The sequence below is a fragment of the Eschrichtius robustus genome, chromosome 9 (genome assembly GCF_028021215.1).
Source record: "Eschrichtius robustus isolate mEscRob2 chromosome 9, mEscRob2.pri, whole genome shotgun sequence".
Lineage (NCBI taxonomy): Eukaryota > Metazoa > Chordata > Mammalia > Artiodactyla > Eschrichtiidae > Eschrichtius > Eschrichtius robustus.
The window spans coordinates 53,411,956-53,439,178 of NC_090832.1; the positions used below are offsets into that span (position 1 = coordinate 53,411,956).

Below are 27,223 nucleotides of genomic sequence, written 5' to 3' on the forward strand. Positions count from 1 at the left end.
GTTGTGTGTGTGTGTGTGCACACATGCATGCCTCCTTTCAACTTCCTCCCAACAACAAAACTCAACTGCTACAACCAAAAAAAAAAAAAAAAAAAGCCTAAACCAGGAAATGTAACTAGAAATGACTAAAAATAGAAATATATAAAAAGCAACATTTTATAAAGGAAATGGATTTTAAGTAAATAAGGGCTGGTTAAAAAAGAGAGACTGGCTCCAGGCACAATAATTCTACAGGTGCTAACAGCATAATCCACATAAATGCCCTAAGGGAATTCCACCCAGCATCCTTTTGCTTCCTCTGCTAGGGTACGTAACTGGGCTCTGACTAATGAAACCAACACACCTGGTGAGTATGAAAATGTGCAATTGTTTCCCCACATTGAGTTGGTCATTGTATTTTCCCTCTAAATAATTCACTTTAAAGGCAATCAAAAATACTATAGAGCCACAGCAATATTTCAGATAACTTCTGAATGCCGTATCATACCTTTTGTCTATGGCAGATTCTAACATGTTAGGGTTCCAGAACAGGACCCAGGAGAAGGCATTTCCTGCTAAGAATGGAAGCCCCAGAAGTCACTGAAGTCATTCTGTCAAGATGGTGCAACCAACACAAGAATTTAGTGAACATGACTAACACTAAAACAATATTAGATTGTAGACACATCTCAAATATCCAGGGCTATTGTGGGAAGCCCCTTGAAATACAGTAGAGTTGAGGTTAGAATGACTCATAGTCTATGTTACTCATAGCGTTAAGAGCCTAACGCCAAACATTTTCAACAGAATCAGTGTCAAATGACTTCATATGACCATTTAAGAATACTCTCACTTATAACAAATTATAACTGACATCAGCCTGGACCATACAAATAATTGTGTAACTCACTTTAACAGACATCTGCTTTTGCCAATCCAGTATCTGTACCCACTCTTTCTGATGTTCCTGGGGAACTCCTCAGCCCTATTATACACTAGTAGTCCCCATGGGACTGACCCTATATCTCAGCTGCAGGGCTGGGCATGTAACACAGGCACAGCCATCTCCTTGGCTACAGTAATTGGTTCAGACAGGTGCACATGACTTAAGCATACAGAATCAAATTCAAACCTGGAACTTCTGTGGGAAAGAGAAGCTTTCCACTAGAAGCAGTGAGATCTGAGAACAAAGCAAGATGGTGCTGCCACAGGTCCCAGATAGAAAGTATAATAGGGAAGAACAAATCTGACTCCATACTGGATCCTTTTCTTTACTTTAACCTTATTGCTTTTGCTACAAGTTAATCCCTAAAGGGATGTTGCCATAGCTTAAAGTAAACAAAATAGCCCACCTCTGGGAACCCTGCCTCCCATGCCCAAGTGTTAAGCTAAAATACTTTTGTTTGAGTTCACAGGAAACATCCCCACCAGGTCCACCTGGCTGCAGAAAAGAAGAAATTAGCACATCCCTTGGGGAGGCTGGTCAGAACCAAGAAGTATTTGCAACAACTTATCAGCTTTTTTACTTTACCTCCTCACCTCCCCCTGTTTGTTCTATAAAAGAAACCAGCATCCAAAGCCCAGCAAGATGGCTCTTTTGGACATTGGTCTGCTGTCTTCTCAGTCTCCTGGCTTTCCAAATAAAGTTGCTATTCCTTGTCCCAAGACCTCATCTCTCCATTTATTGGCCTGTTGTGCGGCGAGCAGTAGGAGCTTCAACTCGGTAACAAAAAGTACCTGCCTACAGTGAAGCCAGCATAGCAAAAGCGCAGTCAAGAGACAGAGAGAGATCAAGTCCTAATGACAGTGTCTGAATCCCTGCATTAGCCGTGACGGAAGCAAAATCTTTCCCAGGACTTTTCAGTTATGCACGTCAATGTATTACATTTTTATCATTTATGCCAGTTTAGACTGACCTGCAGTCACTTGCATCCCACAGAGTCTTGACTAATCATCTTTCAATAAAAACTTACTTTAGCATTAGTAAAACATTCAACTGCTAATTCCAGGTACACTGAAACAATTATTTTTATATTAAAATAACACAGAGCCCAGAAATGAACCCACCTACATGGTCAATTAATCTACAAGAGAGGAGGCAAGAATATACAAAGGGGAAGACAGATTCTTCAATAAATCATGTTGGGAAAACTCAACAGCTACATGCAAAAGAATCAAATTGGACTACTTTCTCACACCATATAAAAAAATAAACCCAAAATGCATTAAAGACTTACAGGTAAGACCTGAAACCATAAAACTCCTAGAAGAAAACACAGGCAGTAGGGTCTTTGACATCAGTCTTAGCAATATTTTTTTGGATGTGTCTCCTCAGGCAAGGGAAATAAGAACAAAAATAAACAAAAGGGACCACATCAAACTACAAAGCTATTGCACAACAAAGAAAACTATCAACCAAACGAAAAGGCTGACTACTGAATGGGAGAAGATATGTGCAAACAATGTATCTGGTAAGGGGTTAATATCCCACATATACAAAGGACTCATACAACCCAACATCAAAAAAGCAAGCAACCCAATTACAAAATGGGCAGAGGACCTAAAGAGACATTTTTCCAAAAAAGACCTACATATGGCCAAGAGGCACATGAAAAGGTGCTCAATATAACTAATCATCAGGAAAATGCAAATCAAAACCACAATGAGATATTGCCTCACACCTGTCAGAATGGCTATTATCAAAAAGGCAACAAATAACAATTGTTGGTGAGGATGTAGAGAAAAGGTAATCCTTGTGAACTGGGTGGGAATGTGAATTGGTGCAGACAATGTGGAAAACAGTATGGAGGTTCCTCAAAACGTTAAAAATAGAACTACTATACAATCCAGCAATTTCACTTCTGGGTATTTTTCCAAAAAAAAAAAAAAAAAACACCAATAAACAAAAATACTAATTCAAAAGGATATGTGCACCTCTATGTTCATTGCAGCATTATTCACAATAGCCAAGATATGGAAGCAACCTATTTATCTACATGGATAGACAGATGTGGTGTGTGTCTATATATATATATATATATATATATATATATATATAAATAAATTATATTAGCCATGAAAAAGAATGAAATTTTGCCATTTGCGACAACATGGGTGGACCTAGAGAGTATTATGCTAAGTGAAATGAGTCAAAGACAAACACCATACGATTTCATTTATATGTGGAATCTAGAAAACAAAACAAATGAACAAACATAACAAAACAGGAAACAGTCACAGATACAGAGAACAGGTGGTTGCCAGAGTGGAGGGGCAGGGGAGGCTTAGTAAAATAGGTGAGGGAAATTAAGAGGTACAAACTTCCAGTTACAAAATAAATGAGTCACGGGAGTGAAATGTACAGCATGAGGAATATTATCAATAATTATGTTATATCTTTGTATGGTGACAGAAGGTAACTAGACTTATCATGGTGATCATTTTGAAATGCATAGAAATATTGAATCACTATGTTGTACACCACAAACTAACATGCTGTTGAAAGTCCAATTATACTTAAAAAACAAACTCATAGAAAAAGAGATCAAATTTGGGGTTGCCAGAGGTGGGGAGTCGGAGGGGAGGGGGAGTTGGATGAAGATGGTCAAAAAGTACAAACTTCCAGTTATAAGATAAATACTGGGGATATAATCTAGAATATGATTAATATAATTAACTCTGCTGTACATTATACATGAAAGTGAGGAAATATAATGGAGCAGGTGTAGGACCATAGGAAAATCAAATGGGACTTTGTCCTAACCTCAGGTTTCTAATGTTAGATCACTATTATTATTTGTTTCCCATCATAAGTAATTCATGAGTTCTTTCCATGAAGAATGACAAGGGAAGTGGATCTGTAGATTTCTATCATGAAACTCAAAAGCCTGCTCCAATGTTGTATTACACATAAAAACAATACTATGAGAAAGATTTTTAAAAGCAGCTATAAAAATATAGTGGCAGTAAGTATTAAATGGCTGACTTAATGTTTAGTTTTTGAGATATGTACTTATTGAGTGCTACTCTGGGTCAGAGACTCCATTACTTTAAAACAAACCAAAGTGAAACCCATATTTAAAATCCCAATTGGGTTATTGCACTTACACTCCACTCAGTACATTAACAGACTGTGTCTTCACTCCGTATCCAGTCTCCTTTAAATTAGCAACAATTCCTAATACATCAATACTGGAACCTTTGGATCCAAAGTTTTTTTCACTGTACATTATCATGTGAGCATTTGAAAAATCCTATTGAGAAAAAAAAATTCAAAATTCAAAGGCTAGCCGTTTATTATCCCAAAACGCCCAAGTATTAGCCATTAGCTTTTAACTTACACCTAATATAGGTCGTAAAGACTGAAGTTCTCCACTGTAGCCTCCCCAGGCATTCCAGTCCTTATATTCTCCTTCTTCAAGCAAATACTGATGACCAGTAAAGCCACGCTTCTCATAAGCGACCCAACTACAACAAAAAGAACATGAAGGAGTAGAAATTTTCAGTAGTGTTAAAGTATCAGTTTCATTGACAAATATAAATAGCTATAAAGCTAGACATGGACTCATGCATTATGACTATTGGAATGCTTCCCTAGCATTTAAGAGAGTAACAGAATGGCCCCAAGAAATCAACCTAAGAAGCATACACCAACGTTCTGAAAAGGAGTATGGTGGGGTCAGTGTGTATGCGTACACATGTGTCTGAACGTGTATGTTTAAGAACTGACTCAAAAGAACGTCAGCAAATAAAACCGAATGAACTTTCTTCAAATAGTAATTAAAATATTGTATATTTTGGGCTATTTACAAGCCATTTTCAGTGTACAATTCTAAAGGAAATATGTTAAGATCTATAAAGTGCAAAATATGATCCTACAAAATAGAAAGCAAACTAACAGTTCAATAGTTTGGAGCATAATATTAATAAACAAGATTGTAAATTTGATCAATCTGGATGGGCCAATTTATCAGCCTTGCTCAGCTGAATGACCCCAAACCAGCCCAGCAAACTGCTGTGTCAGATCCAGGTCACAACTAGCTGAAGAAAACATGTTTGAAATTCACTCTAACATACAATCTGGAATGCTATCTTTGGGAGAGAGAGAACATGTTTTTTTTACTTTATTAAAGGGAATAAAAAGAAATCCTTACAGGTCACTCCTGTCTACTTACATGCCTCTTAGAACTTTCATAGATCCCACTGATGTAAGGGGCAAATGTTCATCTCCAGTTGTTTCACCTCCTTCCATGATAAAATTACACACCTCTTTTTCTAGTTCCATACATTTTCCTTCAAAGAAAGGCTTTTCATAAATAACTACCTATAACATAAATGAGATATGCTAGTAATTTGTTAAAAGTTAAATATCTTAATAGCCAAACATTAAATTAGTCACTTAATATCACTAAGTTCTGGAACACAAATTAAAATTTTCTAATCATATTTTTTAAATTAACTAAATAACAGTATCTTGTAATTTTTTAATAAATTTATTCATTTATTTTTGGCTGCATTGGGTCTTCGTTGCTGTGTGCAGGCTTTCTTTAGTTGCAGCAAGCAGGGGCTACTCTTTGTTGTGGTGCGCAGGCTTCTCAGTGCGGTGGCTTCTCTTGTTGTGGAGCGTGGGCTCTAGGCGCACGGGCTTCAGTAGTTGTGGCACACGGGCTTAGTTGCTCCGTGGCATGTGGGATCTTCCCGGACCAGGGCTCGAACCCGTGTCCCCTGCCTTGGCAGGCGGATTCTTAACCACTGCACCACCAGGGAAGCCCCATGAAATGTAATTTTAAAAATCAGAGGGCTTCCCTGGTGGCGCAATGGTTGAGAGTCCGCCTGCCAAGGCAGGGGACACGGGTTCGATCCCTGGTCTGGGAAGATCCCACATGCCTTGGAGCAGCTAGGTCTGTGCGCCACAGCTACTGAGCCTGTGCTCTGGGGCCCGCAGGCCACAACTACTGGGCCCACTCGCCACAGCTCCTGAAGCCCGCACGCCTATAGCCCGCGCTCTGAAGCAGGAGAGGATACCACAGTGAGAAGCCTGCGCACAGCAACGAGGAGTGGCCCCCACTCGCCACAACTGGACAAAGCTGCGCGCATCAACGAAGACCCAGTGCAGCCAAAAATAAATAAAATAAATAATTTTTTTTAAAAAATCAGAATTTTTTTTCTGCTGTGGTGTAGCCTGAAGTCAAGGTTCAAAAGACAGTTTATGCATAATTGGTTTTTGTTCAATGTCTAGAACTGATATGTAGAATTTTGCTCAGGCCAAACTAAGGAATCAAAGTATTCTAAGTTGCTTTAAAAATGAAACAAACTATAGATCAAACTATGTGTCATAGATGTGTGAAGTAGAACTAACAGAAAGAGCATTTGGGAGTAGGGAGAACTTGTCTTGAAAAGTGAGGTTTTTCCTTGCTGACTGGCAAGTAGCAACAGGTCCTGCAGTTAGTAAATACAACCACAAACTACAGACTTAATACAACAACGAACCCTTTGAGCCACGGCTACGCATACTGTTAGTGATAACTGGTGCCGTTAGCATCACCTTCCAGCCTGAAGGATGCCGTGTAAGCTGGACAACTTCCTTTGGCTGCAATTATGTTTTACGGAAGCTGATATGTAAAATCACACCTTCATGGAGATGGAACGGGAATAAAATTTTTAAAATATATATATTACCTTTGGATCTATAGGGAATTCAACTTTACGGCCACCCTGAAAAGAAAAATAACATAATAAGAAAAGCGGTTTGTCACTGATAACGTTACCATTTTCTATTACCCACAGCAGCCTGCGGTAAGCCATGGAACTGCAGAGCAACCACATTCCTGTTTGTTTAATCAATGTTGAGACAGTTCTAAAATTACCAAAAATGCAGGGAAGATATGAGGAAGACTGTCTAAAGCAGAGTCTCACAGAGGCGGTCTATAAGCTGAATCTGTACGGTAGCTGTGCTTTTTAACCAAATAAGTGTTAGGGTTTTTTTTGTTTGTTTGTTTTAACTCAGTAAACTTCTCAAAAAAAAAATGCATATTTCTCACTTACCTTAAAAAGCAGTCCTAAGATCTGACATCTCTGGACCCAAACTCTCACAGGCAGCAACCTTCACCTTCTGCACTTATTAATTGGGCTCACCCTCCAGCCAGGATACAGGCTCCAGTTTGCCTGTCTCCACCTCTTCCGGAGTTCAACTCCCTGCCAGCCTACTCACGCCTATTTGCTGCCTGGCCCCGGAGGCATTTGATTTTGCAACCGCTGGCTTACAAAACTGTTGAAGTTCCCTCAAGTTCACAATATGATCTGAAGGACTTTTGAAATAACCAAGTAAACTGTTAGATAAATTTAAAGCATCCCAAAGGATGGGTCTATGGGGGTTGCTATACTTTTATAATAAAAATGTTTTTTTAATCTAAAAATCTTACTAAAAATAAACCATAGAAGAGGTATCTCATACAAATATTAAATAGGGTAAAAGTTAAAATCAGCAATGGGAAATTAAGAAGGATATTTTTCACCTATATGTTTAAAAGCCTTAAAAAAAAAAGTACAGCCAAAGATGCTCAAATACAGCAAATGACCTGTAATTATAAAGTAATATGGCTGATTTTATCAACAAACCAGGGCTCATACAGGCAAGTAAGTACGCTTTTCAACAGTAATCCTTTTTGAATGCTGTGAACTTCACAGTTCTGCTGCTTATCATTAAAAACTGCCTTCAACCCACTACTGAGCATGTACCCTGAGAAAACCATAACTCAGAAAGATACATGTAGTATGGGGTGGTGGTGGTGGGATGAATTGGGAGATTGGGATTGACATATATACACTAATTTGTATAAAATAGATAACTAATAAGAACCTGCTGTACAAAAAAAATAAAATTTACTTACGTAAAAAAAAAAAAAAAAAAAGATACACGTACCACAAATGTTCACTGCAGCACTATTTACAATAGCCAGGACATGGAAACAACCTAAATGTCCGTCGACAGACAAATGGATAAAGAAGATGTGGCACATATGTACAATGGAATATTACTCTGCCATGAAAAGGAACGAAACTGAGTTATTTGTAGTGAGGTGGATGGACCTAGAGTCTGTCATACAGAGTGAAGTTAAGTCAGAAAGAGAAAAACAAATACCGTATGCTAACGCATATACATGGAATCTAGAAAAACGGTACTGATGAACCTAGTGGTAGGGCAGGAATAAAGATGCAGACATTGAGAATGGACTTGAGGACACAGCGGGGAAGGGTAAATTGGGACCAACTTAGAGAGTAGCACTGACATATATATACACTACCAAACGTAAAATAGATAGCTAGTGGGAAGCAGCTGCATCGCACGGGGAGATCAGCTCGGTGCTTTGTGACCACCTAGAGGGGTGGGGTAGGGAGGGTGGGAGGGAGACGCAAGAGGGAGGGGATATGGGGATATGTGTGTGCATACAGCTGATTCATTTTGTTGTATGGCAGAAACTAACACAACGTTGTGAAGCAATTATACTCCAATAAAGATGTATTAAAAAAAAACTGTCTTCAAAACCTGAGGCGATTCTTTCATACATTCATAAAACTAACAAAACTTTGTTCTTTGAAAATGGATTTAACTTTAGAAAAAAGCCCAACATTATTTGCATGAAGACCAGCAGACATCTAGGTAATTAAACTACAAGCTTTGGCAGGAGGGGTAAAATTAAGATAAAAAAATTATCTTCCTGCCTTTCTAATTTGTCTCAAACTGCCTCAGAAGACAATCACAAAGTGGAATTTCAAGAACACGTCTGTAACAGAAGCCTCACTCATGCAGTAGGTTTTTAGTGAGCACCTACTACAATGCAGGTCAACATGGGGTCAAAAACAGGTGCAGCCAGGATCCTCCCAAGGCTTAGAGTCTTGCAGATGAAACAGACAAAGAACAAGGCAAAATACAGGGGAAGGAAGCACAGGCCCTTTCTAAGGCAAAAGCTTTGGAGAACAACACTCATTCCGACATCCAGCTCCAGGGCCAAAGCTGCCGCCCAGCCTGGCCTCCTGTCACTACAACTGGCTGGTCCGCAGCAAGCCCCGTCCTTGCCCAGCTCCGCCCTGGATCATGCAGTGTACTGACATCTCCATCTAAATTAATCCTGCTTCGTTTATAAGACCCTCTTGAATTACCGTGAAGCTCTCCCAATTATCCCCCTTCTCTTTTCTACACACCTACAAGTTGGACTTTATCTGTCCATCCTCCTGTTTTTCCACAAAGGTTTAATTCTTCACTTTCTCATTTCTGCTCTGGGCTGAGCTTTGCACACACATCAGTGGCTCTGCAAGGCCGAAAACACCTTGAAGGCCAAGGCCATGGGCTTATCCACATTTTTTCATCTGTAGCATCTAGCAAGTTAACCTTTCTATTATTTCTACCTAGCAATAGGTCCCATCTTCTACATATTTGTTTTTAAAAAGTCTACTTTATTGCTTTAAAGTCACATCCCATGAATTATCAAAGTTAAGCAAAGAATTACTGATTCTAAGAACACATCGTTGGATTCCATCTTTACCATTTTCAGAGGCCGCATGGATCCAATGTACGCCTCCTCTGTATCCCAGAAGGATAAGTCAGGGTATTCACCAGGTTCCAGGATAAAAGGGACACCCTGAAATCCAGGCTCTTCGTAAATCAGCCATCTAAATAAGTACCAAGGAAGGAAGAAATAGAGACAATTCATCATTTCTGTCAGTGGGACACAGCACCCCACTGATGAGAGAGGAACAGAACAGGAGAGGATGTAGATCTGGATGATGTACAGTTACACTTAGGTAATAGAGCAACATTAAACTCAAGGAGGAATAAAACATTATATGCACCTCTTCTTGAGCTTTTACTAGTCTCCTTGGCTTGGCTGTCTTTGTCCACTTATTTTACTTTCTACTATGAACTGCTTCAAAGTGTAAATGTCTCTATTACTTCCAAGTAATAAAAGTAGTTATCTTTTGCACTATGTGTGTTTAGAGAGGCTCTACCCAGGAGATCTCAAATGTTTTAAAAGGTTACATCTCATTTGTAACCAAAGAATAGGATGTTCCACCTGATTATTTTTCACAGTCAAAAATTAATAACATCTAGCAAAAGAGCTTACAAGGAACGCCACTCAGAATTCTACGTTATCCTCACAACAATGCTATTGGGAAAAAATACTATTGTCCCCATTTTACAGGTGAGGTTAAGTAAATTGCCCAGGGTCACACAGCTACAAGTACCAAATGCAGGGCTGATCCTAGCTGACTCCGAAGCCAAGCTCCCAATCATTCTTTGACAGCAATGCTTCTCTTCCCAGAGTGCACTGAACGTAATTTCACAATAACTCAAGGTCATCGCTGTGAGCATGACTCAATGCACGGTGATGTCTGTGGGGCTTTTCAAAGTCTAAGGCTGCTTGTTCCCAGGCCCAAAGCTTTTTGAGTTCTTGGACCTGATTTTTATGGCTTTTCAATAGCACACCCTTCTATCAGACTTGTCAGCTGTCACTTCTGCTGTGGTCAGGAAATCAGAAGCCTCACCCGCCTCTTCGTAAACAAATAAGGAATTCTTGGTGATCACTTACACTCGACAATTCTTTAAAGCATCCTAGTTGGGGTAATGTGACCATGTTTCCCAGAATACTGAACCAAGAAGAGGATGGCTGTAAAGGCAATCTTTTACCAGCAAAATGATTCTGATTCTCCCCTCTTTGCTTTTCTCTTGTTCACAATTTTGGCCCAAGGGCATATTTTTGGTGATGGTTTTTGTTAAAGATTCCCCGGGATAAATCAGTAACTTCGTTCGACTAATTATACAGAGTTTTATAATCAAAATCCCACTGAAGACCTGTCAACATACACACACACACACACACACACACGAATGCTGAGAGGCTGTGTGTGGTGTATGGGTGAGGGATCAAAACTAATCCACAGGGTTAGAAGTCAGGATAATAGTTACAAGGACAACCAGGAGAAGGCAGGAATGAGGGGGAGCTTCTAAGATGCTGGTTATGTACTATTTCCTGATCTGAATGATGGTTACACTTTGAAAATTCACTCAGTTTACACATGTATGATCTGTTGTGTACCTTTTAATACAAATGTTATATACACTTCAATAAAAAATTAAGGGAAAAAAGAGACATCTTTTAAATATCACTGCAATATCCCTAAACCACAAGAAAGCAGAAGCTAAAAGTGGGGTCCTCTAAACCTCCTTTTGTTTAAAGCATGACAGTTAAGGATGCATTACATCTTTTTTGGAGCTCAAAGCTCTCACAGGCACACCACACACTGATGCCCTAGCTAAATAATGGCAGCTTGTCATAAATTGTGGTATTTGGCTAACTAGCCAAGGGCCTTGAAGTCTGTCTCTTCACGAGTAAACAGGATGAATTTTTCACAAACACAATGGACAGCTCATAAACCAGTGATTCTGAGATTCTGACATGATGCTTACTGAAGTACCCTTTCATTAAGTCTTTCCTTCTATAGTTTGAGTTCCGAGGGTATGTATTCATTCATCTGATACTAAATATCTCACTGTCCTTGAAGCACATGGTTTAGTCACAATAACATTCATAGAAGGAAGGTAATTTGGGGCAAAGGGTAATTTATCAAAAAACTGAACACATAAACTGGCACACTTGAAAAGACTGCTGTTCTGAGGGTCCCTCCTCAGGGAGTGAGTGCTAAGGGCCTCCTGGGTAACTGAAACAGACATTTATGAATGTTGGGTGGACTTTGGTATTTGAAAACTCATATACAGAGTGTGATCCTTTTTCCCTAAATTCTATTCCAACAAGATACATTATTCACGAGGTGCTCAAGAGAGGAGGAAACTACCTTCAGGCAGTGTTATTTCATTTTCTAAAGGTATTCTTTTATTTTCCCATGTACTCAGGTAACGAGCTTTTGCCTATATTATGAATAAACAGTATGACTATAAAGAACTTTTGAAAAAATAACAAAAGTTTACATACAAATGAATATTGTTGAACTAATAACAATGGCCATCCATTCATTAAAAACATTTGCATAATTACTTTCAGAAATACCCTTTGAGTCAGACAAGAAAAATTGGTCTTATCTTGTTCACTGTTCTTAAACAAACAAAAAAACAGTATTTCCGGCTGGATCCTAAGTCTTATTCTCCAGACATGGCTTGCACATGAATGTTGGCTACGTACAGAAACCAACGGGGTACTCAAAAGATTAAGTATGAACGTGTCAACTTGGAGGTTATTCAAAGGAGGGTGAGCTCTGAATCTCAAGCGGGAAATATGCCTTTACAATGGGGAGATGTGGGAAGCACCAATTTAACCAAGCAATCAAACTTGGGATCGTTAATGAGAAGCAGGCTGGCATGTACCACAAGTTGTGATACAGCATGAATATACACCACTACCTATAGGAAGTAGCAACCTTGTCAAAACTCTTCAATCTGCATCTGATCATACCTGCAGACCTAACCACCTGTATACAGAAAATTCAGGTGACAGAAGAACGAGTTAAATGATAACATGAGGAAACACTCAGAAAATCCAGAATGTAGCACATTCTCTAAGCAGCTGATCTAAATTCTTCAAAAAGTCAGTGGTTGGGACTTCCCTGGTGGCACAGTGGTTAAGAATCCTCCTGCCAATGCAGGGGACACGGGTTTGATCCCTGGTCCGGGAAGATCCCACATGCAGCAGAGCAACTAGGCCCGTGCGCCACAACTACTGAGCCTGTGCTCTAGAGCCTGCGAGCCACAACTACTGAGCCCGTGAGCCGCAACTACTGAAGCCCACATGCCACAACTACTGAGCCTGAGTGCTGCACCTACTGAGGCCCGCGCCCCTAGAGCCCATGCTCCGCAACAAGAGAACCCACCGCAATGAGAAGCCCGCTCACCGCAAGGAAGAGTAGCCCCCACTCACCGCAACCAGAGAAAGCCTGCACACAGCAACAAAGACCCAACGCAGGAGATTGGTTCAAGACGGCGGAGTAGAAGGACGTGCTCTCACTCCCTCTTGCATGAACACCAGAATCACAACTAACTGCTGAACAGTCATTGACAGGAAGACACTGGAACTCACCCAAAAAAGATACTCCACATCCAAAGACAAAGGAGAAGCCACAATGAGATGGTAGGAGGGGCACAATCACAGCAAAATCAAATCCCATAACTGCTGGGTGGGTGACTGACAGACTGGAGAACACTTATACCACAGAAGTCCACCCACTGGAGTGAAGGTTCTGAGCCCCACGTCAGGCTTCCAAACCTGGGCGTCCGGCAACGGGAGGAGGAATTCCTAGAGAATCAGACTTTGGAGGCTAGCAGGATATGATTGCAGGACTTCGGCAGGACTGGGGGAAACAGAGACTCCACTCTTGGAGGGCACACACAAAGTAGTGTGTGCATCGGGACCCAGGGGAAGGGTCAGTGACCCCATAGGAGACTGAAACAGACCTACCTGGTAGTGTTGGAGGGTCTCCTGCAGAGGTAGGGGGCAGCTGTGGCTCAGCAAGCACAAGGACACTGGCAGCAGAAGTTCTGGGAAGTACTCCTTGGCGTCAGCCCTCCCAGAGTCCACCATTAGCCCCATCAAAGAGCCCGGGCAGACTCCAGTGTTGGGTCGCTTCAGGCCAAACAACCAACAGGGAGGGAACCCAGCCCCATCCATCAGCAGACAAGCGGATTAAAGTTTTACTGAGCTCTGCCCACCAGAGCAACAGCCAGCTGTACCCATCACCAGTCCCTCCCATCAGGAAACTTGCACTAGCCTCTTAGACAGCCTCATCCACCAGAGGGCAGACAGCAGAAGCAAGAAGAACTACAATCCTGCAGCCTGTGGAACAAAAACCACATTCACAAAAAGACAGACAAGATGAAAAGGCAGAGGGCTATGTACCAGATGAAGGAACAAGATTAAACCCCAGAAAAACAACTAAATGAAGTGGAGATAGGCAACCTTCCAGAAAAAGAATTCAGAATAATGATAGTGAAGATGATGCAGGACCTTGGAAAAAGAAGGCAGGCAAAGATCGAGAAGATGCAAGAAATGTTTCACAAAGATCTAGAAGAATTAAAGAACAAACAAACAGAGATGAACAACACAATGACTGAAATGAAAACTACACTAGAAGGAATCAATAGCAGAATAACTGAGGCAGAAGAACGGATAAGTGACCTGAAGACAGAATGGTGGAATTCACTGTTGCAGAACAGAAGAAAGAAAAAAGAATGAAAAGAAATGAAGACAGCCTAAGAGACCTCTGGGACAACATTAAATGCAACCAACATTCACATTATAGGGGTCCCAGAAGGAGAAGAGAGAGAGAAAGGACCAGAGAAAATATTTGAAGAGATTATACTCGAAAACTTGCCTAACATGGGAAAGGAAATAGCCACCCAAGTCAAGGAAGCGCAGAGAGTCCCATACAGGATAAACCCAAGGAGAAACACGCTGAGACACACAGTAATCAAACTGGCAAAAATGAAAGACAAGAAAAAATTATTGAAAGCAGCAAGGGAAAAACGACAAATAACACACAAGGAAACTCCCATAAGATTAACAGCTGATTTCTCAGCAGAAACTCTACAAGCCAGAAGGGAGTGGCATGATATACTTAAAGTGATGAAAGGGAAGAACCTACAACCAAGATGACTCTACCCAGCAAGGATCTCATTCATATTCGACGGAGAAATCAAAAACTTTACAGACAAGCAAAAGCTAAGAGAATTCAGCACCACCAAACCAGCTCTACAACAATTGCTAATGGAACTTCTCTAAGTGGGAAACACAAGAGAAGAAAAGGACCTACAAAAACAAACCCAAAACAATTAAGAAAATGGTCACAGGAACATACATATCGATAATTACCTTAAATGTGAATGGATTAAATGCTCCAACCAAAAGACACAGGCTTGCTGAATGGATACAAAAACAAGACCCATATATATGCTGTCTACAAGAGACCCACTTCAGACCTAGGGACACATTCAGACTGAAAGTGAGGGGATGGAAAAAGATATTCCATGCAAATGGAAATCAAAAGAAAGCTGGAATAACAGTACTCATATTAAATAAAATAGACTAAAATAAAGGATGTTAAAAGAGACAAGGAAGGACACTATATGATGATCAAGGGATCAATCCAAGAAGAAGATATAACAAGTATAAATATATATGCACCCAACATAGGAGCATCTCAATACATAAGGCAACTGCTAACAGCTATAAAAGAGAAAATCGACAGTAACACAATAATAGTGGGGGACTTTAACACCTCACTTACACCAATGGACAGATCATCCAAACAGAAAATTAATAAGGAAACACAAGCTTTAAATGACACAATAGACCAGATAGATTTAACTGATATAGGACATTCCATCCAAAAACAGCAGATTACACTTTCTTCTCAAGTGCACATGGAACATTCTTCAGGATAGATCACATCGTGGGCCACAAATCAAGCCTCAGTAAATTTAAGAAAACTGAAATCATATCAAGCATCTTTTCTTACCACAATGCTATGAGATTAGAAATCAATTACAGGGGAAAAAAATGTAAAAAAACACAAACACAGGGAGGCTAAACAATGTGTTACTAAATAACCAAGAGATCACTGAAGAAATTAAAGAGGAAATAAAAAATACCTAGAGACAAAGGACAATGAAAACACGACAATCCAAAACCTATGGGATGCAGCAAAAGCAGTTCTAAGAGGGAAGTTTATAGCCACACAAGCCTACCTCAAGAAACAAGAAAAATCTCAAATAAACAACCTAACCTTACACCTAAAGGAACTAGAGGAAGAAGAACAAACAAAACCCCAAGTTAGCAGAAGGAAAGAAATCATAAAGATCAGAGCAGAAATAAATGAAATAGAAACAAAGAAAACAATAGCAAAGATCAATAAAACTAAAAGCTGGTTCTTTGAGAAGATAAACAAAGTTGATAAACCATTAGCAAGACTCACCAAGAAAAAGAGGGAGAGGGCTCAAATCAATAAAATTAGAAATGAAAAAGGAGAAGTTACAACAGACACCGCAGAAATACAAAGCATCCTAAGAGACTACTACCAGAAACTCTATGCCAATAAAATGGACAACCTGGAAGAAATGGACAAATTCTTAGAGAGGTATAACCTTCCAAGACTGAACCAGGAAGAAATAGAAAATGTGAACAAACCAATCACAAGTAATGAAATTGAAATTGATTAAAAATCTTCCAACAAACAAAAGTCCAGGACCAGATGGCTTCACAGGTGACTTCTATCAAACATTTAGAGAAGAGCTAACACCCATCCTTCTCAACCTCTTCCAAAAAATGCAGAGGAAGGAACACTCCCAAACTCATTCTATGAGGCCACCATCACCCTGATACCAAAACCAGACAAAGACACTACAAAAAAAGGAAATTACAGACCAATATCACTGATGAATATAGATGCAAAAATCATCAACAAAATCCAACAACACATTAAAAGTATCATACACCATGATCAAGTGGGATTTATCCCAGGGATGCAAGGATTCTTCAATATACGCAAATCAATCAATGTGCTACACCATATTAACAAATTGAAGAATAAAAACCATATGATCATCTCAATAGATGCAGAAAAAGCTTTTGACAAAATTCAACACCCATTTATAATAAAAACTCTCCAGAAAGTGGGCATAGAGGGAACCTACCTCAACATAATAAAGGCCATATACGACAAACCCACAGCACACATCATTCTCAATGGTGAAAAACTGAAAGCATTTCCTCTAAGATCAGGAACAAGACAAGGATGTCCACTCTCACCACTATTATTCAACGTAGTTTTGGAAGTCCTAGCCATGGCAATCAGAGAAAAAAAAATAAAAGGAATACAAATTGGAAAAGAAGTAGTAAAACTGTCACTGTTTGCAGATGACATGATACTATACATAGATAATCCTAAAGATGCCACCAGAAAACTACTAGAGCTAATCAATGAATTTGGTAAAGTTGCAGGATACAAAATTAATGCACAGAAATCTCTTGCATTCCTATACACTAATGATGAAAAATCTGAAAGAGAAATTAAGGAAACACTCCCATTTACCACTGCAACAAAAAGAATAAAATACCTAGGAGTAAACCTACCTAGGGAGACAAAAGACCTGTATGCAGAAAACTGTAAGACACTGATGAAAGAATTTAAAGATGATATCAGCAGATGGAGAGATATACAGTGTTCTTGGATTGGAAGAATCAATATTGTGAAAATGACTATACTACCCAAAGCAATCTACAGATTCGATGCAATCCATATCAAATTACCAATGGCATTTTTTACAGAATGAGAACAAAAAATCTTAAAATTTGTATGGAGACACAAAAGACCCCAAATAGCCAAAGCAGTCTTGAGGGAAAAAAACGGAGCTGGAGGAATCAGACTCCCTGACTTCAGACTATACTACAAAGCTACAGTAATCAAGACAATATGGTACTAGCACAGAAACAGAAATATAGATCAATGGAACAAGACAGAAAGCCCAGAGATAAACCCACGCACCTATGGTCAACTAATCTATGACAAAGGAGGCAAGGATATACAATGGAGAAAAGACAGTCTCTTCAATAAGTGCTGCTGGGAAAACTGGACAGCTACATGTAAAAGAATAAAATTAGAACACTCCCTAACACCATACACAAAAATAAATTCAAAATGGATTAGAGACCTAAATATAAGACCGGACACTATAAAACTCTTAGAGGAAAATATAGGAAGAACACTCTTTGACATAAATCACAGCAAGATCTTTTTTGATCCACCTCCTAGAGTAATGGAAATAAAAACAAAAATAAACAAATGGGACCTAATAAAACTTAAAAGCTTTTGCACAGCAAAGGAAACCATAAACAAGATGAAAAGACAACCCTCAGAATGGGAGAAAATATTTGCAAACGAATCAATGGACAAAGGATTAATCTCCAAAATATATGAACAGCTCATGCAGCTCAATATTAAAAAAAACAAACAACCCAATCCAAAAATGGGCAGAAGACCTAAACAGACATTTCTCCAAAGAAGACATACAGATGGCCAAGAAGCACATGAAAAGCTGCTCAATATGACTAATCATTAGAGAAATGCAAATCAAAACTACAATGAAGGGCTTCCCTGGTGGCGCAGTGGTTGAGAATCTGCCTGCCAATGCAGGGGACACGGGTTCGAGCCCTGGTCTGGGAAGATCCCACATGCCGCGGAGCAACTAGGCCCGTGAGCCACAATTGCTGAGCCTGCGCGTCTGGAGCCTGTGCTCTGCAACAAGAGGGGCTGCGATAGTGAGAGGCCCGCGCACCGCGATGAAGAGTGGCCCCCACTTGCCGCAACTAGAGAAAGCCCTCGCACAGAAACGAAGACCCAACACAGCCATAAAATAAAAATAAATAAATAAATAAATAAGCAAACATGGTTTAAAAAAATATATTAAAAAAAAAAAAAATTACCATATGACCCAGCAATCCCACTACTGGGCATATACCCAGAGAAAACCACAATTCAAAAAGACACATGCACCCCAATGTTCATTGCAGCACTATTTACAACAGCCAGAACATGGAAGCAACCTAAATGCCCATCGACAGACAAATGGATAAAGAAGATGTGGTACATATATACAATGGAGTATTACTCAGCCATAAAAAGGAACGAAATTGGGTCATTTGTAGAGATGTGGATGGATCTAGAGACTGTCATACAGAGTGAAGTAAGTCAGAAAGAGAAAAACAAATATTGTATATTAACACATATATGGGGAACCTGGAAAAATGGTACAGATGAACTGGTTTGCAGGGCAGAAATAGAGACAGAGATGTAGAGAACAAACGTATGGACACCAAGGGGGGAAAGTGGGAGGGGGTGGTGGTGGGATGAATTGGGAGATTGGGATTGACATGTGTACACTGATGTGTATAAAATGGATGACTAATAAGAACCTGCTGTATAAAAAAATTAATTAATTAATTAATTTAAAAAAATTATCACAATGGGGATGCTAGTTTCCACTTAAGATGGAGAAAACTGAGAAGAGTGTTATCCTAACAAGAAGAAAAAGCTGGATAAAGTAGAAGATTACAAAATTTCTTGAACCCATCAGAGAGCTGAAATCTAAGAAAAGGTCATGTCTACAAGTAGGGTGTGTATGAGCACAGGTCCACCTGGGTCAAGGCAGAGAGGAAGATGGGGCTCCCATTCAAGTGGGCCTTCTTTCAATAGATGACAAGTCAACTGAAGGTACAAAATTGAGCCACACCTAAAATGTTAACCTAAAAGCTACTTTCAGAGGATTAATATTTGGAGCTTGACTGAATTCATTAGTCATAATTTTTACGTGTGGTTATAGAACATATAAAACTTTTAAACAATTCTAAAGAAAAGATCAATTCTTTATAGCTTTCTTTCAATGCAAAACATTTCTAGAGGCTAAGAGTCCTGTGAATAAAGTCCTATTTAAAAAAAAAAAAAAAAGACCCAATGCAGCCAAAAAATAAATTTAAAACAAACAAAAAGAGTAAGTACAGATATACTCATCAATATGGGTAATCTTAAAAACAATGTAGAGAAAAAGGAACAAGCCACACGGAAGTTTGATAACATATTTATAAAGTTCAAAAGCAAGCACAACTAAAACAGTGCAGGGACGGATACTATAGGATGAAACTATAAAATAAGGGAATGAGAAAAACACAAAATTTCAGAGAGGGGTCACACACGTAGAGAAGTCAGGGGGATGGGAGCACGCGGGCTATGCCAGGTCCTGCGGCAGCATTGGTAACGGTGAGGTTCTCAGTTGGGTGACGGGCACGTGGGGGCTTGATTACTAGGCTTCGTAATTCACATATACATATATTCTTATATATCAAATATTTCATAACAGCACTGATCAAAGAATATGTGGCTATTAAAAAATGTCCCTTGACTTCAGAACACCTGCATTCCAGTACCTGTTCTGCTGACGACTAATCCTAACAACTAATCCAACTTGAGAAAGTGACCAAAACCTGTCTTCCTTGGTTAAATGATGGTGTTGGAACAGATGCTCATAATGCTCCCTTTGAAGTTCTAAAATTCCTTAGCTTTGTTTATTAGAAATATACTCAAAAAAAGATGCACCCTCACCTCTACAAGGATGGGTACTAGGATTAGCCAGCTGCTTTAAACAAAGGTTTAAAAACAAATCACACGCAACAGAATCTGAAAGGAAAAGTGAGTTAGAAATGTCTCACTTTCCCAAACAAGAAACTGACAAGTAATACTCTTAATTTGTGTATGTGTAGCAAAACCTAATCCAGAGTGAACAGGCCCTGAAATAAATCTCCTAATGGAATCTAAACAAGTGCTGTGCCCCCTACACCACCCCCAGCAAAGTCTTCTCTTACACCAGTTCAGGGGACTGCTGCACCAACAGAAACAACATGAGCTTGGGTATACCTGTTATCAGCTGAATTCTCCCAACCCATGAGATTCTCCTTGGAGATCTGTAAAAGTACTACGACTTGGTCCCAAGATGACCAAGTTCAATGACCCCAAACTCTGAGCTGACATCCAAGACAGCTTTCTATTATCCTAATGGAAATAAAGAACCAGGAAAAAAAAAAAAAAAGTCTACTGCCATGCAAGCCCATCAAAACTTGTAAAACATTACTGGTTTGTAACTACCACCTATAAAACTAGGTTAAACTTACTGTCAAGGTTAAGAAACTTTATAAAGTGTAGCTCATTATGCTTCCACATAGCCCAAGCCTGAGTCATGAAACCTTCCAGAAATGGAGATTAAAATATTATGGCAGACGCCTATTTCATTCTTCTAAGGAAAGTGATATTTCTCAACATTAAATGCTTTGAGAAAAAAGATGTAGAGATCTCTTTGATGTGAAAAAAGTAAAAGGCAGCAAGAGATGAAGACACTTGTTTTGTTTAGATTCCTCCTTTTCTTACCAATCACTAGATACAAAAGTGCCGGAAGCTCAGATGCCTTTTCTGCTCTTTACACCCACTCCCCGTGAGATCCTGTCTAGCACCGGGTTCCGTGCTGATGACTCCTGATTTTATCTCCAGCCTCACCCCAACCCCAAGTTCCAGTGTCATGCATTCAGTCACCTTCCTGACCTCTTACCTGAATGTGCAGTTGGCATCTCCAACTTAACCTCACAAACTGAACTCCTGGATTTCATTCTCCCTCCTAGTTTTCTCCATTCCGGTAAATGCTGGAGTCCCAAACCCTGTACATTCCTCAGCCCCTCACACCCCACATAAAATCTGTCAGCACATGTTGGTTCTGTCTTCAAAATGCATCCAGAATCTGACCATTTTTCACCACTACTATCATGCCAAGTCACCAAAACCTCTTGCCTATGTAAATGCAGTGACCTCCTAACTGGTTTCTTTGCTTCCATTCTTACCTCTTTACAATCTATTTTTACACAGCAGCTAGAGTGATCCTCCTAAAACACAAGTTAGATCAAAATCCTCCAATGAGTTCTCACGTCATTTGGAGCCACCTAAAATCCCTCCCAAGTCCTTCAAGGTCTGACATGACACGAGGCCTCTCTCCCATCACTGGTCCTCCTAGCTCACTCTACTGCAGCCAGACCTCCGACCTGTTGCCCAAACATCCCCTGGAGGGCTTTGCAAATGCTGGGCTTCCTGCCTAGGACACTCCCCTACTCCGCCTCCCTCAGATGTCCCACAGCTGATTCCCTCACTTCCTCAGGTCTCTGCTTAAAGGTCACCAGGGACCTTCCCGACCACTCTCTAAAGTAGCACTTCCACTGTCCCTCTCCATAATTTATGTTTCTTGTAGTATTTACCTTCGGACTCATTACATATGTATTATCTTACGCATATTCCATTAATAAAATCTCTTGAGCAGTCTCTGAATATATAATATTTATAAATTATATATATAACCACTGAATATATTATGAATTGATTAGAAAACATACACAAAGAGAAAATTTGAAAAGAAGATTTTAAATAATATATAAAGAAGCTTTAGTGTTTTTTCCTGCATCTCAGGGGATGTCTGTCACATGCCCTGGGCTGTGCACTCCACTGCAGAAGCCACAAGCTTCAGTTCTGCAACCTGCACTTTCTAGCCTAATTTCTCCTCTGAGATATTCCCATTTCCTTCAAAATACCCTTGCAATTTCCTGTGATTTTTGAAACCAACATTCTAGGCGCTTTGGGAAGCATTGTGTGAAAATGTTAGAGGAACTAGCATGCATGTTGGCCTCCATCCCACCTGAAATATCAGGGGCACACATGCTTTAATTACCTCCTTTGAATTACCCTGAAGGTATAATCTGCAACTCAGCTTTGAATGAATCAGGTTCCTTTGCAATAAGGAAATCCCCACATTAAAAATGCAGTTTTTGGACTTCCCTGGTGGTGCAGTAGTTAAGAATCCGCCTGCCAATGCAGGGGACACGGGTTTGATCCCTGGTCCAGGAAGATCCCACATGCGACAGAGCAACAAAGCCCGTGCGCCACAACTACTGAGCCTGTGCTCTAGAGCCCATGAGCCACAACTACTGAGCCCACGTGCCTAGAGCCCATGCTCCGTAACAAGAGAAGCCACCACAACGAGAAGCCTGAACACCACAACAAATAGTAGCCCCTACTCACTGCAACTAGAGAAAGCCCATGCGCAGCAACGAAGACCCAATGCAGCCAAAAATAAATTAATTTTTTTTAAAAATGCAGTTTTCTCCCTGCACTTCCTCCAAGAAATCATCATTGTTTATAAGAGAGCTGAATCATAAGAACACAGGTAACACAGTAACCAAAAATATCAGATTTTTATGTGCCTTATCAGAAAAATAATAAAACCTTGTAGTCAATAATTACTTAACAGGACAACAAATCAGAGACAGAGTATCTTAAGTCCTCTTTTTACACTCAAAAAAAGGCTTCATTAAAATTGTACTGGGAATAAAATACTCACGTGCCCCAATGTACTTTAATGGAACAAGTCTTCTGCATCATACCAAACCCCTGCATTTCTTCAGTATCATCAAAGTAGGAATTTAGAAGTCCTAACCCTTCTGGTTCAGTAAATAAGTCAATCTGACTAACTCTGTAATCCTAAAAAAAAAAAAAAAGAAAAATGAAAACACGTATACATGTATAATAGGACACCATGTATTAAACTCTACAGTAAGCTCATTATTCTTCTTTTCAAATAATTTAAAGAAGCTTTAAACATACACATAGATTGCACAGATCACCTGCCACTTTATCCCTTTCCTGTTTTCACCCATGACCTAATAATATATGATCTTTCAGGGCAGACACATTGGTTTAGTCATATATCTCAGTGTTACATTCAAGTAAAGATCACCAGAAATGTATTTTAGAGTTTTGGAACATAGTTATTTCTCTCATCCTCACAGAAAAAAAAAAAAAAAAAAAAACCGCTTCGCTTTCCTTGGTAACATGAGTTTTAGTTCCTTTGCTCTCCTGTGACTGTCCACGTCCAGAGATACTGGTTTATAGACTGGTTGCACTTGGAATCTTCCTCAGCTGTTTTGTGCCCATAAGCCCCCTGCGGTAACTCTCCTTGACTATGATGTCGGCTTGGTCTAAGTCATAAAGGCAAAGGCACACGTTTATGGTGATTTAAGTCTCTACACTTTGGTCACTATTCCATGCACCGCATGTCCATCAAACACTCTACAAAAGGCCTCCCTTGGCTGAGTGCCTGAGCCCTGATCGAATGTTTTTTGAACCTCTTCTGTGTTGCAGAGCGAGGTGAACTGAGGTACAGAAAAAATGGTAACACTTGGGTCAGTTTAGGGGCAGCTCTTTCAAACATTAACAAAAGGAACAAATTTAGTGAACTGAAAAGGTGACCCCCTTGAATATACGTCGTGACTTATGTTTATGTGTCAAGAAACCATAAACACAATCTGTAAAAAGTTACAATTCATCACATGTTAGGAGCCATAAAAGTATTCCTTCTCTTTAACATGACACCATTCAGAAAAACTTACCCCAAGGAAATAAATCAGAAAATGTATACATTATTAAATGCACAAAAACGTTCATGCAGTATTATTTAAGGTAAGTTTTTCCCTAAGTCCCACAGTAAGAAGAAAGGTAAAATAAATGATAGCGTATCGTATCAATGGAATATGATGCTCAGTTAAACCCCAAACCATGTAATAACATGAAAAGCATTAATTCACCTTACGTCTGCTATTATCAGGGGAAACAGGAGGCCTCTTTACCAATGTGCTTCATTTCCCTTAGCCCACCTTCCTGGATCCCTAAATCCCCACCCCACCAGATCCTAGTATCTCCCCCAGTTGCAAATCATTGAGAGATGTTACAAATGGGAGTGTAACCTTCAGGAAAGTGGTATGAAGAGAGAAAAAAAGGATTGAGAATCACAGTTCTAAAGGAAAACAACACTGTACCTGTATTATGATTACAACTATAGAAAAAGCAGATTATAACATGGCCAAGAAAGAGTAGAGAATTCAGAAAAATGAAGGGAGGACACTTCATGAGAGATGGGATTTTGGATGATAGTTTAAAATATTGTTTTATTACCAATATTATTTGAGTAATAAATAAAAACTGCAGGAAAATTATCCCACTATGACATTTTAAAATGGTGTTTCTCATGTCTTACATAAGGTTCATCACATTATGTACTTAAAACTAGTACGAGATAAATCGTTTAGAATACCAATATTACCATGTAAGTCGCTCAGAAATGTTGACCCAGGAAACAGGTGACATTTTCCTCCGTCAAAAGCTGTTAGTCATTCTTACTCATTCTCATTTTGGAACATGGCTTTTTTCCCTATTGCACCCCAACACCCATGTCTAGTACACAAGTGGAGTTTTTTCACTTGGAAGATACCTTTTACATTTTTAAAAGGTAAAGAATCATCAAATCCCAAGAACCATGAAGAACTGATACAAGTTCCTCAACAACGAATAAGGGACCAAGAAATTTTTACCCAATCCATAAAGTGGCCTTAAATACCTATTTTTCTAAAAACCCACATGAAACACCAGAGTTGATCAACTGAATTATCTTTGGATTATTTATTTTTCCAAAACAGAACTCCTGTAAGCCACTCAAGGTAATAAGAACTCGCACAGCAACCAAAAAACTAAGTAAAAGAAAAATCTGGCCTGTGCTCCGCAACACGAGAAGCCACCGCAATGAGAAGCCCGCGCACCACAACAAAGAGTAGCCCCCGCTCTCCGCAACTAGAGAAAGACCACGCGCATCAATGAAGACCCAATGCAGCCAAAAATAAATAAATAAATTTATTTTTAAAAAAAGAAAAATCTGTTCATACAGAACTCATCAAAACTAGGTTATTAAGTAAATACATTTGCAGATGGGAATGGGGGGCCGGAATGAGAAATTTACCTTCAGGATTTATTGTGAAAAAGATGACTAACCAATTAGAATGTTTCTTAGTTCTAATTCATTTAACATGTACAAATGTTTAAAATACAGAAAACACATCCATAAAACACCAAATATTTGTCCCACTTTTATCATAAAATGAAACTCTCTCTCAAAAGAATCATACCCAGCATTCAATAAATATTTGCTGAAAGAACGGATGAAATCCAGTTTGCCTTTATTAAAAGCTTACTAATTTTACCTACCTGGACCACAAGTCTGATTGAACCAATCACCACAGGCTTAGCCGACTCTGCCTCGTCATCGCTTCTTTCCAAAACATCTTCTATATCCCAGACACCAGACAGTTCCAATTCTCCCTCTTCTAAGGGGATGGAGTGTCCTTCAAAATTTGGTTTCTCATACAAAATCCAGCTAAGAATAAAACATAGCAAAACTATTAGCCAGTCTTGGTTAGAGAGATTTTGAATATGCAAATATTCTGGCCAATAGCCACTATATATATATATATATATATATATATATATATATATATATATGTACCATATATTAGTGGCCAATTCTCTAGCAATTAAAACAGCAAAAACTCTCCCTAAAACTAAAACTTCAGTGGGCATAATTAACCTCTGATAACTGAAGAATTTTATCAGGATTTTAGAGAACTTTTGACTATCAATATGAACATTATAGAGCTACTAAAGTTTTATAGAATTGCCAGTTGGTGGAGACTTAGTAGTGTGTCAGATAAATGGACGTTTATTGTAATTTTTTTCTTTTTATGTATGTAAAAAACACTTCTCTTGAGGGATTTTAACTTATATATTAGAACCATATCAATGGATATATCGATACAAAGGACTACTACATGCATGTTAATGGAAAGCATTTTTTCCAGTTTTATTGAGATCTAATTGACATATAACATTGTATTAGTTTTAGTTGTACAACATGATGATTTGATATCTGTGTATATTACAAAATGATCAGCATAATAAGTTTAGTTAACATCTACCACCTCACAGTTACAATTTTTTTTCTATTGATGAGAACTTTTAAGATCTACTCTCTTAGCAACTTTCAGATATACTATGTAATACTTTAACTTTAGTGACCCAGAAAGCATTTTTAAAGTATTCTTCCCAACAACATCCAAACACTAAAGAAAAACCTCATGACAGTATATGACAGTGCTGGTCTTAAGAGAGAAGTCAACAAAAGTTGAAGAATCACTATTCATTAAAAACAAAATTGTAACTTTCAGTTTTCAAATTTAAGAACAAAAGCTAATTGTATTTTTCTAATGAATATGTTGACTATACAGAAAAATATATTAAAATATCTAAAACCTAAGAGGAAAGATGCTGCATATTTAATCAAATGGAGACCTAAAGAAAAGCTTAATAATTTTTTAAACCATAAATGTCTAGAGTCCTACACTCTTTCTTTTAAACAAGTTTATAAATAGGTACTAAAGATAAGTATTTATGCCAGGTAAGTGATTTTTTTTTAAAACCTCTTTTCTTTATTCAATTTCCTGTGTATTTCCTCAAAGCAATTAAGCTGGTAATATAATTGTTTTCACCGGTTTCTTTACTTAATAAAAACTATCTGCTGTCAAAAAGTTAGAAAATAAAATTTAGATTAGTCCTTCACTGAACTGTCATTTAAAAAGTTAGCAAAGATGTTTTTTCTTATAGAATTTTAAAAATTCTATCAACATGACTATGACCTATCAACATGAGTAGTGCAATTCTTATCAACCTCATTGAAAATTCAAAAACCAAAAGTATATTATGGACTCTGGTGCTCATTAGT

The 27,223-nt window shown here is 38.9% G+C and overlaps 1 protein-coding gene across 1 annotated transcript in view; it reads right to left on the reverse strand.

Annotated features, from left to right (window-relative positions):
• CRYBG1 (crystallin beta-gamma domain containing 1) overlaps positions 1 to 27,223 on the reverse strand; it is a 228,235-nt gene that overhangs the window by 20,491 nt on the left and 180,521 nt on the right. Inside the window, exons 7-13 of the mRNA XM_068551364.1 lie at positions 25,654 to 25,822; positions 22,961 to 23,100; positions 9,522 to 9,648; positions 6,658 to 6,693; positions 5,154 to 5,302; positions 4,320 to 4,446; positions 4,087 to 4,232 (exon numbers count right to left, since the gene is read on the reverse strand). Of these exons, the coding sequence (XP_068407465.1) occupies positions 4,087 to 4,232; positions 4,320 to 4,446; positions 5,154 to 5,302; positions 6,658 to 6,693; positions 9,522 to 9,648; positions 22,961 to 23,100; positions 25,654 to 25,822 (894 nt within the window). The remainder of the gene's footprint in view (positions 1 to 4,086; positions 4,233 to 4,319; positions 4,447 to 5,153; positions 5,303 to 6,657; positions 6,694 to 9,521; positions 9,649 to 22,960; positions 23,101 to 25,653; positions 25,823 to 27,223) is intronic.